This window comes from Carcharhinus amblyrhynchos, chromosome 32 (assembly GCF_965287045.1).
Source record: "Carcharhinus amblyrhynchos chromosome 32, sCarAmb.v2.hapA, whole genome shotgun sequence".
Taxonomy (NCBI): domain Eukaryota; kingdom Metazoa; phylum Chordata; class Chondrichthyes; order Carcharhiniformes; family Carcharhinidae; genus Carcharhinus; species Carcharhinus amblyrhynchos.
In genome coordinates this window covers 7745870-7761855 of record NC_137355.1, presented here as the reverse complement: position 1 = coordinate 7761855, position 15986 = coordinate 7745870, and the positions used below count along the sequence as shown (strand labels likewise).

General features: G+C 42.1%; 1 protein-coding gene across 1 annotated transcript in view; it reads left to right on the top strand.

Annotated features, from left to right (window-relative positions):
* Nucleotides 1-15986, top strand: part of ptpn9a (protein tyrosine phosphatase non-receptor type 9a) — a 194066-nt gene that overhangs the window by 111827 nt on the left and 66253 nt on the right. Inside the window, exons 5-7 of the mRNA XM_080216288.1 lie at nt 118-223; nt 4738-4848; nt 13216-13535. Of these exons, the coding sequence (XP_080072414.1) occupies nt 118-223; nt 4738-4848; nt 13216-13535 (537 nt within the window). The remainder of the gene's footprint in view (nt 1-117; nt 224-4737; nt 4849-13215; nt 13536-15986) is intronic.

Below are 15986 nucleotides of genomic sequence, written 5' to 3'. Positions count from 1 at the left end.
CCGAATAGTTTCTTTAATATTTGATCTGATTTTTTTAGCAGTAGAAATGTATATTCTGCAGAGCTGAATATCCTAATCTAAGATTTCTAATCTTGGTGATATTGTTTGTTTCCTCAGTTTTGAAACTCAGAGAAACGGGCTGGTGTTCATTTATGATATGGCCGGCTCTGCGTACACCAACTTTGAGTACGACCTAAGCAAGAAAATTCTTCACCTTCTGAAGGTAGGCAACTAAACTTCCTTCACTTGCGTTTGTTTACCATTCATGCAAAGGGAAATGTTGAAAATGCAGCAGCTCTTGCTGTGATAGGATCAGGCGAGATGGAGGTCTGATCTTTGCAATAGGGGGTGAGATTTTCCAGCTCTACCTGATCTTCCAGTCCTGCTGGACGTCAGTGGACTTCAGGCTGGCCTGCCACATTCCCAGCAGGGGGGCCAGAAAATCCCAGCCCAAGAGCTGGTGATACATTCAGAATCATGCCATTCTGATGCTGAGCAAGACTTCTGGAAGAGAATTCTTTGGTGACTTGCAAAGACTTGAGTGTTTTTCCTTTGTTCTTTGAATAATATTACTGTCTATATAAATCTAACAAATCCCATTTTCACTCCATTGTTTCCATATTGATTTGTACATTTTATTTCACTTACTGGAATTGCTTTGTGATCTTTTTTAACCATTGAAAGTTAATCGGACGTAAATCTGTTGCTTCCTTGGATTAAGAATGGAGCTGTATACATCAGAGCAGAGGGGAGCAAAAGGCAGAAAATGCCCTGAGCAGTACTCAAATTTGCTGTATCTCAGTGATCAGACTTTTCTGTACCCTCTCTGGGTTGTATTCTTCCAGTAATGGAGCTAGATATTTTTTGAAAGAGATAATTTATCACTTCTGAGTTGTAACATTTTCAACCTTGTTCAGTGTTGTATGATCAGATTATAAAATGAGCTTGAGAATCCTTGTCTTCCCTTTTAGGATGGTGCAATTATGAATTGGATAAATTCTCTTTATAATGTTTTGAATTTAACAGTTTCACATGAACATACTTTATTTCTTTTTATAATCCTGTTGATACTCTACTTTCATTTCGAATCTGCTGCCTCCCCTACTCTAACTTCCTCCTGAAACCAGAGGACGCAGCATTCCTCCAGTTGTGACGTCTTATGAATCATCTGTTTCATTCACACTACTATCAGTGGTCATGCTTCCTTGCAATGTCCCTAATCTGAAATCCCCTCCCTGAAATTCTCCACTTTGCTTCCTGTCTCCCCTCCTTTGAAACACTATTTAAAACCTGCATTGACCACCTTTGGGCCACCTGAACGAATATGTGGCTCCTTGAGTGGCTCAATGTCAAACTTTATCAAAAAGCACTCCTGTGTAGTCCTTTGGGGCAGTCTTGTTAAAAGTGCATTGTAAATCGACATTGCTTTTGCTCAAGAAAATAAATGTCTTTAGACACTAGCAGGTGTAAATGAAGATGTTGGTATTGTGTAAAGTGAACTTTGTAATGGAATTATTGACAAAATAGAAATGCGAGAAACTCCAATCATATTTATTTATTTGCGTCACAAGTAGGCTTACATTAACCTTGCAATGAAGTTACTGTGAAAATCCCCTAGTCGCCACACTCTGGTTCCTGTTTGGGTACACTGAGGGAGAACTTAGCATGGCCAGTGCACCTAACCAGCATGTCTTTCAGACTGTGGGAGGAAACTAGAGCACCCGGAGGAAACCCACGCAGACAAGGGAAGAACATGCAGACTCTGCACAGACAGAGACCCAAGCCGAGAATTGAATCCAGATCCCTGGCGCTGTGAAGCAGCCGTGCTAACTGCTCTACCACCGTGCTGCCTCACGGTGTGGCTACTGAGAGGTGTCTGTTTCACCATTACATATCATCCCGTTCATATTTAAGCTCAAATTATGTCACTGTCTGTTAGTTACCCTGTTGCTCATTTAAAGAGAGTGGTTGCACTTATTTCAAAATAAGTTTTTATTTTGCTGATTATGTCTGCCAGCTGATCAGAAGTTTAGTGTAAAATGTAACTGGAAGTAACTTGCTCATTGATTTGGTATTAATATTAGCAAACCTTGAAGTGTTTGACAACTCCCATTAGAAAGGCAAATCCGAGAAATGTTTCTATAAGTGCGAAGTAATTGTTTAGCTTTTAATGTCTGAATTCAAATATTTTCACTTTAAATCCTTCAGTTATTTCCCCAAATTTGGCTTACTTGAGCATTCTGACTGTTTTCCTTCTCCTCTCTCTGGAGAGAACCCTAATCATTTTCAGAAACAGCATTGCGCTTACCTTGCATTCATGCTACTCCTTTGGCATTCAGGAACATTTCACTTCACCACTGCCATGTAAATCTAAGCAATTATAAAAGAACTTTGAGCCAAGGGAGAAGATATCAAGATGGTGGCAACAGACTCAGTGAAAGAGCTGTGTATACAGAGGATTTTCAGGGAGGTGGAGGGATTCAGGGAAGAAATTCCTACACATGAGCGCTAGACAGAGTTGAGGAACAATCAGTTGAAGAGAAGGAGTAATGAACAATGTCCGGGTTAGAGATATGTGGAGCTTGGGTAGACAGTAGGGCTGGAGGTGGTTACAAGATAGAGAAGGACAGAGGTTATGAAAAAACTGATAGAGAAACTGATATGCAAGTTGCATGTTTTTTTGACTACTGTGTTGATTCTCTGCTGATGAATTAAAACTGGTTCAGGGTCTCTTGGACAGGATGAGTTGTGATCTGTTTAATTCACTCAGTTTTCCAGTTCAGGTTGATAAGTGTTCAGGTATGAGGATGCAGAATGTTTGAGGTGTAAAATCTGTTGTTTTCAGTTTAGAAAACTTCCCATGTACGTTTTGAGGAATTTGCGTTAGTGCGTCACGTCTGTGGAGCATGGTGCCCCTATCGTTCTTATACAATGACCCCATTAACTGGTGTCTGCCAAGTCAAACAATGGTACTTGTGTTTTGAGTTAATGTTACATACGCAATTAACCTTTAACTTCTTTAAAATGTTTCTCTAATAAGGAGCTAACCTCTTTCTTGGGGAATCAGTGTCACAGTGCAATTCATACCTGATTATTCCATGCTTGGTCTGTTTCCTATTCCATTCTGAATCTCCCAACCTGTCAGTGGGTCAGAAACGTATGTAAACAGGGAACAGTGAGGCATGTGGATCCTGTACTTATCTCTCAGGTTGTCTCAAAGTACACACAGTGAAACATAAAAGTTCAGGCACTTGGCCAGGTAGGATAATTGATGTGTGCTTCTGCTGCCAGTAGCTAATGTGGGTTGCCTATGCTTTTATTTTCTAAATGAGTGCATCAGACCTCTAGTAATCAAGGAGAAAAAGCTCCATATTGTCTTAACGCAAGTGATTCTTTTCCGCCATACCCCTTCCAAATAATGACTAAATATGATGCCTGTCAGGTTTGTTACTCACATAAGATCAGGCTACAGATTGGTGGTGATAGGTGCTCACAACCAGCTTACCCCATTTCACACCATCATGGCCGTGCTTTGTAATAATGACAGTTGTCCATTTAAGATTTTTAATTTATTTCGCTGGGTAGTTATTTTTATTGTAATCAAGTTTTACTTATTGCCCAAGTGGTGACACTGTGCCTATAAGAAATGTATTCCTATCACGTGTTTTTGTGAGGGGTATGTTTAAAGTTCAGCTCTGTTTTATACGGTGCTGATTTATCTGGGCACCAGGCAGCTCACCTGCTGAGCATGCAAGCTAATAATTGATTTTAGCTGGGGATGTGTTTGTTTAATCTGAGTTAATGCATTTTATTTATTTTGGTTTCTCTCCTGGGGTTTGAGTAGGGTTTTGCTTATGTTGATTGACAAGCGACAGAGTTGTGTGCTAATGGGAGGAGCTAAGCTTACAGGGAAATGCAAGCAGTTTTCTGCCTGTATGAAAGAAGCAAGAGCTGTCTTTCTGTCTGTCTGTCTCTCTCTGATGCTGCAATTTGAGGATACCTCCTTTTCTCTCTTTTTCTCTCCCTCCAGCCCCCACCCCCCACCCCAGTGGGGTTCAAAAGGCTGTAGGAATGTTATCAAGCCCAAGCTTTTGAAGAGGAGTGTAAGACTATAACAGGAATATTGTTTGAATCGGAACTAATAGGGATAGGTTAGCAGTTAAGAATTGTAACTTGTTATTTTAAGTATTGTTCAATTGGTAAATGTTAAACTAATTTATTCATGATAGTTATACTATATTGTTAAGGAAAGTTTGTTTTGATAAAACCTTCCTAGTATGTTAGTAGTATCATGCCTAGACTGAAACATCCTATCCTCATGTTAATGCCAAAATAACAAATAGTTAGAATCTAGTCTAATTTTGAATGTACCTTGGTCTGATCTCGCACCCGAACACCCACTAAAGAAAATCCTTTTTATTTTTCTCTCCCTTTCTTCCTCATTCTTCTTTCTTCCCTTTCTCTGGTCTTTATTCTGGCAGCAAAATTATACCAAAGTTGTACTTTCAAATCTGTCTCGTCGTGTAGGTGGGATCCTGTCATGTGCGCTCACCTGTTACTATCATAATAAAAAGCTTTCTTTCCCCAAAGTAAATAAAGTCTGAGGTCTGCTAAAGCTTTATTACTTTACCTCGGAAAGCAACATCTTTTAGACCAGTCGAACGGTCAGTGAGGTGTTTCTCCACCAGTTTTTGAGTTATAATTTAAAACTGGGAATATCTATCTTTCTGTTTTCAGGGAGCCTTTCCCGCCCGTTTGAAAAAAGTATTCATTGTGGGTGCACCTGTCTGGTTTCGATTCCCATATTCCGTTCTAAGCTTAATTCTTAAAGAGAAGCTACGGGAAAGAGTAAGTACTATGCAAACTTTTCAGTTATGATGTTGTCTAATTTTGTCTATAATTTAGGACACATACATTTAGCCACTTTGTTCCAATGTGCTGCAATGATCTGTGCAATGCTTCTGCTATAGGTGAGATGCCAGCCTAATAAGCTATATCTTAGATTCATGTCTAAGTGAGCTGCAAAGGCTGGGAGGCCAGGAGAGCTAACAGTTTTCAAAATGTCAAGTGTGCATATGTTTATCTTCTAAAAGTCTGTGCCCTCCTGCAGTGTGACGTTGTCAACTCTCGTATGCTACAGATTACTGTAGCATACTATCACTCTGTGCATACTTCAGTCCAGAATCATAGATGTTAATTGGAGCAATGATCTACCATATTCATTGTCCACTATCTACCATTATCAGAGTAATGCAACCAGATGGTTTATAGAACTGTAGCCAAAGCAACATGTCATAGAATCATTGAATCCTGTTGTGCAGAAGGAGGCCATTCAGCCCATCAAGTCTGCACCAACCACAATCCCACCCAGGCCTAATCCCCATAACCCCATGCATTTACCCTATCTAGTCCCCCTGACACTAAGGGGCAATTTTAGCATGGTCAGTCCAACTAACCTGCACATCTTTGAACTGTGGGAGGAAACCCATGCAGACACGGGGAGAACGTGCAGACTCCGCACAGACAGTGACCCAAGCCGGGAATTGAACCCAAGCCCCTGGCGCTGTGAGGCAACAGTGCTAACCACTGTGCCAGCGTGCCATCCCAAATGTGAGATGATTCTGGTTTTGTTAGAGGTTACTGTGGCTGCAATTGGGAGGATTTTATATTACGCAGAATATTTACACAGAATTCCAACCATGCGCATAATTTCTTCCTGATGGTAGATTTTCTAGAAAATTCTTTGACCTTGGAGTTGAGACCTCTGGTGTTTAAACATTCAGTACAGAGTTAATCATCGTTTGCCAAATTCATCTCTGATGAAGGGTCATCCAGACTGGAAACATTGGCTCTATTCTGTCTCCACAGATGCAGTCAAACTTGCTGAGGTTTTCCAGCATTTTCTGTTTTTATTTCAGATTCCAGCATCTGCAGTATTCTGCCTTTGTATTTGCCAAACAACAGTTGTCAAGTACGGAATAATGAGTCAGAATAACTGTCACTTCCATAGTGGTTTCTACTGCAATTCATCCAATTCTTTCTTTGATACCAAATCGTAGAAATTGCAGGGCAATGCAAAATCTAGAAACTACTTGTACCTTTCCAACTAGAAAAAGAAATTTCCATGAAATATAATTTTGTAGCTTCTAAAAATTAGTTCTATCTGCTAGTCTGCAAATTTGTCATCATGAGCTCATTCTGTTTTGTGTTTCCATTCAAATAATGATGCAAATTTATTGAAAAATTATTTACTTTTTTTTACTTATTGATGGGCCCATTATAAATAAGTGCTGAAAATTGCCACACATGGACTGGATGGAGGTACTCTAAATTAGTTAGACAGTGGAAGATGGTCTTTAAAATTATAACAAATGAGTCTGGCCTCTGGGCTCAGTACAGCCTGGCAAGTATTCATCAGCTAACAGTGCATGTGGAATTAATTTTTTATTTTGTTCATGGGATATGGGCGTCGCTGGCTGGCCAGCATTTACTGCCCATCCCTGAGGGTATTTAAGAGTCAACCACATTGCTGTAGATCTGGAGTCACACGTAGGCCAGACCAGGTAAGGACAAGAGATCCCCATTCCTTAAGGGCATCAGTGAACCAAATGGGTTCTGACAATGATTTCATGGTCATCATTAGACTTTCAATTCCAGGTATTTTTTACTGAATTCAAGTTTTACCATCTGCCATGGTGGGATTCAAACCCAAGTCACCAGAGCATTACTCTAGGTCTCTTAATTATTAGTTCAGCAACAATACCAAGGTGGGGCCACTGCCTCCCCTTTTTAATAAGTAAGACATTATGCTTTCTGGAAGGGTAATGTATTAAAAAAGGGAAAAGTTTTTTCAAGCACAAGTCGAGAAATAGAATACATTATCAACATGTCTTTAGTGTAACTGTTTAGTATGGACGATATTCCTTAACACTGGGGCTTGTTGGAGTATGGAATGATTACCACAGGGTGTGTGTCGTAAGTCATCGGAGGCAGATGTCCCTTCTCCAAAATCTCTTTATTTACAATTCCATCAGCAGTACACAGAGTGTTATCAGTCAGCAGTTTACCTTCGGGAGTGTCAGAGGAACCAACCCTCCCAGTAAAATACAAGGGAAAGACTCCCTGATTAGCTCATCAGTTGACTCCTTAATCAGACCAACCTCAATGGCCTGATTGAAGTCATTACAGTGTGTTTGAGGCAGAGACTGTTGCTTCTTTTAAAGGAAAATTGATCAATATTTGGTGCAGAGGAAGAGAGAGGGATGGAACTAATGTTGCATCACTCGCATAAAGAACTGGTATAGACGGGATGGAATGATTACCTGTGATTTCTGTGGCTCCAGAATCTGTCCTTCCGAAAGGACTGAAATGACTTAGCAGCATTCAGATGGGATGCCTGTGAATCACTGGACATGATAAATTGCAGGAAGTCAGTTTCTGTTCCATTGAGCAAAGTGGGGAAGCTAAGATTGAAATGCCTTAAAATAGAAATAGATTAGCGACAGTGAGTTCTTGCAAAAGATAGAATGAGATGTGATAGGTTACAGTGGTAAAAATCTAACCATGCCTTTTGGTAGGCATTCTTAAGTCAGTCAAGAATGGTTAACCAGATAACAAGATCATAAGAAACAGGCACATATTGTGGCTGATTAGCTTGTGGCCTTAATCCCATTTTCCTGCCTGCCTCCCATACCTGTTAACACCCTTGTTGATCAAAGATCTAACCCAATCTTGAATGTATTCAATAACCCAGCCTCCATTGTTGTCTGGAGAAGAGAATTCCGAAGACTAACAACCCTCTGAGAGAAGACATTTCTCCTCATCGTAGTCTTAAATTGGAGACCACTTTATTTTAAACCGTGCTCCCTACTTCTAGATTACCTCACAGGATACACCCTCTCAATCGGCAGAATTCTCTGACCTCCCCACAGTGTTTCTTACTGTGGGAGATGGTGCACTAATGGCTGGATGTGGATCTTATGGTTCTGTTGTTGTCAATGGGATTTCCCATTGACTCCACCCCTTGCCACCGGGAAACCCAGAGCAAGATGTACCATTGGAGGGACCAAAGTGAACAGCTGGAAAGTTCCAGCTAACTGGAATCTACCCTGGAATCAATGCAACCTTTCCTGCCCCTCGGGATCTGTTATGTTTCAATAGGATCACCTCATTCTTCCAAACTCAAATGACCATAGGCCCAACCTGCTCAACTGTATCTCATAAGATAACCCTTTCAGGCCAGAAATCAGCCAAGTGAATCTTCGCTGAACTGCTTCCAATGCAAGTATATCACTCCTTAAATAAGAAGTCTAAAACTGTATACAGTATTCTAGGTGTGGCCTCACCAGGATCCTGTACAGGTATAGCCAAACTTCCCTACTTCAATGCTCCATACTTTTATACATGCAATAATGATCAACATTCCATTTGCCTTCTGAATTCCTGCTATACCTGCATGCTGAGATATTTGAATCATTGATGGTCATGGGTGAGGTGCCTGAAGATTGGAGAGTGGCAAATGTTTAAAAAGGGCTGCAGGGAAAGGCCAGGCCAGTGAGCCTCACATCTGTATAGTGTGCAAGAAACAATACTTTTTGCTGTACACTAACACGTGACAATAATAATCAAGCAAATCAAATCAACTTTTTGTTATTCGTGTACTAGGACACCCAGACCCCTTTGTACCGCAAAACTCTGCAGTATCTCTCCATTCAAATAACATTCTACTTGACTGTTCTTCCTGGCAAAGTGGAAACTCATATTTTTCCCCATGATGTTCCATGTGCCAATTTTTTGCCATTTTAAGTATCTATATTCCTTTGCACACACTTGTGTCCTTGTTTTCTTGCCCCTCATTGTATTGTCAGCCAAATTGTCCCCAGTACAGTTCTTCCCTTCATCCAAGACATTATAGATTGCAAGTAGTTAAAGCCTGTGCACTGATCCCTGTGGCACTTCACTAGTTACAGTTTGCCAACCTGAAAATGACTCATCTATTATCCTGATTCTGTTTCCTGTTAGTTAGCCTGTCCCCTCATATCCCCCACCACGATGAGCTCTTGTATCGTGATGGATTTGGATCACAATGTGTATTTGCTTGAGATCAGTGAAAGGGCAGGACAGACAGTGTGTTTCCTTTTGATTGGTACCCTTAAAACTTTGAACGTTCATCCTTTTTGTCGAGTTTGGCTGTTGGGATGAAATTGGTTTTTGTCAAATAAAAGTGACAATTCAGGACAAAATTAACAGTCATTTGGGCAATTTATTTCACAAAACCAGTATGGATTTGCTACAGGCAAGTAGTGTTTAGTTAAGTTGATTAAGTTTTTTGATGAGGTAACAGAAGTGGTTGATGCTGTGTCTATGGACTTTCAAAAGCTACTGATCAAGTGATGTGTAAACAGATTAGTGGACAAAGTTAGAGCCCATGGAACAAGAGGGTCAGCAGCAGCATGAATATGAAATTAGTTGAATGGCAGGAACAGAGTAGCAGTGAGCAGTTGTTTTTCAGGTATACAGTGGGGGTTCCCCGGGGGTTGATGTTTTCCTGAGACAAGGGTGTAAAAGGCACCATTTCAAAGTTTGCAAGTTAACACAAAACTTGAAAGTGTTTTGAGCTTGAGGAGGATGGTGTAGAACTTCGAAAGGACATAGTTGGTGGAAGTGTGAAGTGATTCATTTTGGTAGGAAGAATAAGATTTGGTAATACAAAATGAAGAGTACATTTCTAGAGGGCGCAGAAGCAGAGGAACATGGGGTCATTTGTGGATAGATAATTGAATTTGGCAGGGCAGGTTGAGAAACCAGATAATAAGATATACGGGATCCAGGCATCATAAATTGGGGAATAGGGTTCAAAAGCAAGAAAGTTATGTTAACCTGTATAAAACACAGTGACTTTTGTGACTTCTAAGGGGCATTCGTGACTTTTAAGGAGCGTCTTGACAAATATATGAATAGGATGGGAATAGAAGTGCCCGGAAGGGCCAGGGGGTTTTAGTTCAGTCGGTGCAGGCTTGGAGGGTCGAAGGGCCTGTTCCTGTGCTGTTACTTTCTTTCTTGTTTGTTTTAACACAAATTCAGCCTCAGCTGAAGTCCTGGACACGATATTTTAGGAAGCATAAAAAGGTTCACGAGAGTGGCTCCAGGGATGAGGAATTTCAGTCGCATGGACACATTGGAGAAGCTGGGGCAGTGCCCCTTAACAAAGAAGGGATTTGGTAGAGCTGCTCAATATTATGAGAGGCCTTGACAGGGTAGGTTAGAAGAAAATGTTCCCAAAAGGGTTAAGAACAAGAACACGCTGATTCAAGGTCATTGGCAAAAGAACCAAAGGTGACATGAGGAAAGTCTTTTTTTACACAGCAAGTGGTTAGGCTCTGGCTTTGACAGTTTGATGGCAGCAGATCAAATCCTGGCTCTCGAAAGGGAATTGGATAATTCATTGAAGAGAGAAGATTTGCAGGGATATGGGGAAAAGTCAGGGGAGTGGGATGAGGTGATTTTCTATTGCAAAGAGCCAGCACAGACATGATGGGTTGAATGGCCTCCTTCTGTGTTATAACCATTCAATTAACCCAAGACCGGCAGAATTGCCCTGGCCAATATTTATCTCTTGATCAACATTACAGAAATAGCATTATCACATTGCTGTTTGTGAGAGTTTGCTGTGCGTATATTGGCTGTTGCATTTCCTGTGTTACATCAGCGACTACGCTTCCAAAGTACTTAATTGGCTGTAAAGTACTTTGAGATGACCGTTGCTTGTGAAAAGTGCTATTTAAATACAAGGCTTCCTTTCTTTCTTTGCGTTGCCCCCTGGGACTAAAGTTTTCAAATTTAGATCAGAGTTCTCAACTTGCAGGTTTCCCAGAGTTGTCTTCTGTCTAGTGGAATTTTGGGTGTAGGTTAGGGTCTTACCCTCATTCTAGTAGATAATTATGTTTTTGCTACAGAAAGTAGCATCATTTGGTTTATATCTCTGCTGGGTACATAACAGGAAGTGAGAGAAATTGTATATTTGATAAAAACACATTTTTCCTGTTATTTCAATAAAATTCTAAATGCCATATGGTGGTTTAGTACGGTGCACCTAGTCAGCACATCTTGCGGACTTGCACACTTGAGATGTTCACTTGAGATTTTCCAGCATAGTGCTGTTACCAAAGAGAAGACAAAAAGCAAAGTAATTGCAGGTGTTGAGAATTAGAAACAAAAACAGAAGGAGCTAGTCATCTAAGCAGGCAGTATCGGTGGGAACAAGAGCAGTGAAAGTTTCAGGTCTGACACTATTTGTCAGAAGGTTTCTGTGCTGAGTACAGTAGTATGCAATTTTTCTTTACATGTAACATCCATCGGTTTCATTAGAGGGTAAGAGTTGACATACAGCCAGATCCATACTCTGAATCCATGTGTCACGGTGTTGTTTTGTGTCACAAGATGAGCATCTTCACATGGTTGACTGGCTGAGTGGATTTAGTGGAGGTCATTTTGTTGTCTGATAGTAAGTCCTGTGAGAAAGTGATTCTGTACAGGCTGTCAGCTGTGTGGACATTTGGCCACTGATGCAACCACTGATATCCTGATGTCTGTAGGACTGCATTCCAATCAGCCTCACTTTGTGACAGTCCGGCACAGATCTGAAGCACTGAATGCTGCTCTTCCCATTTACTGTCCGGTGCTAAAAGCAAAATACTGCGGCTGCTGGAATCTGAAACAGGAGATGCTGGGAAATCTCAGTAGGTCTGACAGCGTCAGTGTGGAGAGAGAATGGAGCCAACATTTCAAGTCTAGATGACCCTTGGCCAGTTCTGATGAAGGGTCATCTCGACTCAACGTCTGTTCTCTCCCATAGATGCTGTCAGACCTGCTGAGATTTTCCAGCATTTTCTGTATCTGTCCTGTGCTGCTGGTTCCTGTCAGAGAGCTATTTATTTTTTCATAACTTTTCTCTCTGTTCTCTGAACCCAAGGAAGTTTGGCTCTTGGGAAATTCACATCTATGTAATAGAGTTGTCACTCCACCTTAACAAGAACGTGACAGGAGGAGCTCCTGTAAGAATCAGGTCATCATACAGAAACAGGTGCTGGGTGGGTCTGCAAATGCAGTAGCTATTGGGAAAATGTAACCTCTACTTCGCTCTGTGCTGTTTCTCCACTCTTCCATCCGGCCTGAGGGCAGGTTGTTCTCTGATTTATTTTCCTCTCACTGGGGAGCACGTCTGAGATTAGGATCCCATTTTAGGGATTGGGCAGTCATTCCTCCATCTCATCCACCCGGAAGTTACTTGCTCCCCATTTGAGGTCTGACCCTATAGGCTTGGATCATCCTCTGACAACCTTGGCCAAATGACCATTATTCATTATCTTTGACACTGAGAGTTAGCAGATCCTTTAACCAGAGGAGGCAGCTTGGGTATCTTAGTCACCACAAGCATGCACACACCCATTTGTTGAGTTACTGAACCCCTCTTCAATCATTTTAATAGTCTTGAACTAAGATCTACCTGTGGCTTGTGCACAAATCCGATTATGAACACCATTAACAATGTCCCAAGGGAACTGCTGTCTGGCAACTGTTTCTGCAGCTGGTTTGGACCCCATCACTGAAAGCATCCTCAAATAAAGCAGGCAGTCTTGTACGCTCACCAAAAAGCAATATCTTTAGTTATCTGCACTATCTCAAATTTGAAAGCTGTTGATTATAGCATCAGAAGTGCGGTATTTATTTTGTGCAGAAACTGCCAATGTTTTCTAGAACCCAAAGAGAAAGTACTGGATAATCTCAACAGTCTGGCAGCATTTGTAAGGAGAGAAAAGAGCTGATGTTTCGAGTCCAGATGACCTTTGGGTAAAAGCAAATTATTGTGGATGATGGAGTCTGAAATCAGCTTTGACAGTGGTTTCTAGAAATTGTGTTCTATTTGAAGATCAGAAGATTGTATTCCCCAGTGAGAGGGACAGATATTATAAATACTCTTTAAGGAGTATTAATCGAACTCTTATATGAAAAACTAGCAATATTAAGGTTGGCCAGGAGAGCTAAGAGGTCTCATTGAAAGCTCTTCTCATACAGCAAATTTTAACTTCTTCTGGTCTGCAGATGTTATGCATGTTACACAAGGACATCTCGTACAATGAATAAAACATATTCTTCCAAATGCACTCCTATAATCTAGGAGGACTTGATTGACTGTCTTTTGTTTGTATGTTGCAGGTGCAAATGGTGAAGACGTACGAGTTAAAGCAATACCTGCCCAGGGACTGCCTGCCAGAGCATTTAGGTGGGACACTGAAACTGGACCATTCCAGCTGGAACAAACAGTTTTTAACCTCACCAAATGGGCACAGTGACTCGCTGGACGAGCTCATCACCAGCTTCCCACGGGACGAAGTGTCCGTACATGTGCCAGGATTGGAAGGAATGACGGTGGAAGAACTGTTGGACCACGTCAACACTGTTCAGAAAAGGGGAATCTACGAGGAATATGAGGACATCCGACGGGAGACCCCGCCAGGCACTTTCAACTGCTCATTGTTAGTTCAGTATTTGATTTGTAAATCCAGAAAGAACAAGGTTAGAAGGGTTAAAGGGTTATGAGGACAGATTGCATAGACAAGGTTTGTACTCTTCAGTACAGAAAGTTAAGAGATGATCAAGTTGAGGTGTTTAAGATGATTAAAAGTTTTTTGATAGGTTAGAGAGTGAGAGGGAGAAACATTCCACTGGCGGGAGTCATATCAAGGGAGCATAACTCTAAAATTAGGATGCACTTTTACCCAAAGGTAGTGGATATCTGAACTCTATCAAAAGCAGCTATTGAGACTAAGGAGCGAATTTTTCCCAAAAAGGCAAAGTGTCAGGTTCTGACCGAAAACCAGAGTGCTCCTCCCCAAAGAGCCTGGTTTTTCTCCAGATCTTTTGACAACTTGTCAAAAAAAGCAGGGGGACATGTTTAGTTCCATCATTCCTGAGAGGTGGGGCCTAAAGATAACAGCAATGCTGGCTCCACAGAAGCCGGGGCACTCCGATCTCAAATTGAAGTTAAAGACTCCCATTCCTCATCGGGGCATCAGAGGAGCCAGTCGTTTCCCTCTCCAACTGGGGGCTACACTGTCCTCTAAACCCCTGGCGTGGTGATCACACCTGGGTTCTGTTTTTGAAAACCAGTAGTGATTCCTGCTGGCGTGGTGACACGCCGGCAGGGTGAACATACAGCGAACCCAAAAGGGAAGGCGTCATGCCATTTAAGCATATTCAAGTTGACGGTAATGAGGTTCATGCCCTCGCTAGGTGTGAACCTGATTACGTTGTCCATGGGAAAGATCTCACTCTGAGATCTCCTCAGCGCAAATCCCATAATGGCCCTCATGTCGGAGTTTCTGGCCTTAGAGAGATTTACCTGTGAGGAGTAGGGACCCAGATAATCCCGGCTTCAATCAGAATCATAGAATCCTACAATGCAGAAGAGGTTCTTCAGCCCATCAGGTCTGCACTGATACATGAAAGAGCCTGACTTGCCCACCTAATCCCACTTGCCAGCACTTGACCCATAACCTTGAATGTTATGGCGTGCCCAGTACTCATCCAGATACTATTTAAATTTAAATCAATTAAAAAATTTTGAAACTGAAATTGATAGGGTATTAAGGGATATGGAACTAAGGTATTAATATACAAACCAGCCATGATCTAACTGTATGGCAGAACAGACTTGAGATAAATGGCCTATTTCTGTTCCTTTGTAAGGCAGCGGTATAGGAATGTGCAGGCAATTGTGCTGTGCCTTGACAAAGGTTGGCCACGTCCTGGTGTTCCTTCGAACTGCAAACTACTATGGTTAATCCTTTCTGTGCAGATAAAACATTTTGGGTTCATTGTGCAAAGTAACAGTCAGCAGAACTGGTTTACTTACTGACGCCAAGTGGAGTAGTGGGTTGTGCGGTACGTGCTGTGATTTGCATAGAGTGAGTTCCTGATCTGAAGGGAAGGAAAGGGCGGCATGGTAGTACAGTGGTTAGCACTGCTGTTTCACAGCTTCAGGGTCCTGGGTTCAATTCCTGGCTCGGGTCACTGTCTGTGAGCAGTTTGCACGTTCTCCTCGTGTCTGCATGGGTTTCCTCTGGGTACTCCAGTTTCCTCCCACAGTCCAAAGATATGTGGGTTAGGTCGATTGGCCATGCCAAGAGATTGCTCCTTAGCGTCTAGGGATGCGTAGGTTAGAGGCATTAGTGAGTGTAATATATAGGGATATGGGGATAGGTCCTGAGTGAACATAAGAACATAAGAAATAGGAGCAGAAGTAGGCCATCTAGCCCTTCGAGCCTGCCCCGCCATTCAATAAGATCATGGCTGATCTGTCGCTGCTCAGTTCCACTTTCCCGCTTTCTCCCCATAACCCTTAATCCCCTCTCTTATCAAAAACCCATCAACCTGCGTCTTAAAAATATTTAGCGAGGCAGCCTCCACCACTTCAACGGGCAGAGAATTCCAGAGATTCACCACCCTTTGAGTGAAGAAGTTCCTCCTCAACTCCGTTCTAAACCGCCCCCCTTTTATCTTGAGGCTGTGCCCCCTAGTCCTACTGTCTTTTTTGAGCGGGAAGAGTCTCTCCACCTCTATCCTATCCATCCCATTCATCATCTTATACGTCTCAATGAGATCTCCCCTCATTTTTCTAAACTCTAATGAGTACAAGCCCAGTTTATTCAGCGCCTCCTCATAGCTCAACCCCCTCAACTCCGGTATCAGCCTAGTAAACCTCCTCTGCACTCCCTCCAAGGCCAAAATATCTTTGCGCAGGTGCGGCGCCCAAAACTGCACACAGTACTCCAGCTGCGGCCTCACCAATGCCCTATACAGCTGCAGCAAGACCTCCCTACTTTTATATTCAATCCCCCTCGCTATGAAGGCCAGCATCCCATTCGCCTTCCTGACCACCTGCTGCACCTGCAGGCTGGGTTTTTGCGACTCATGCACAAGGACCC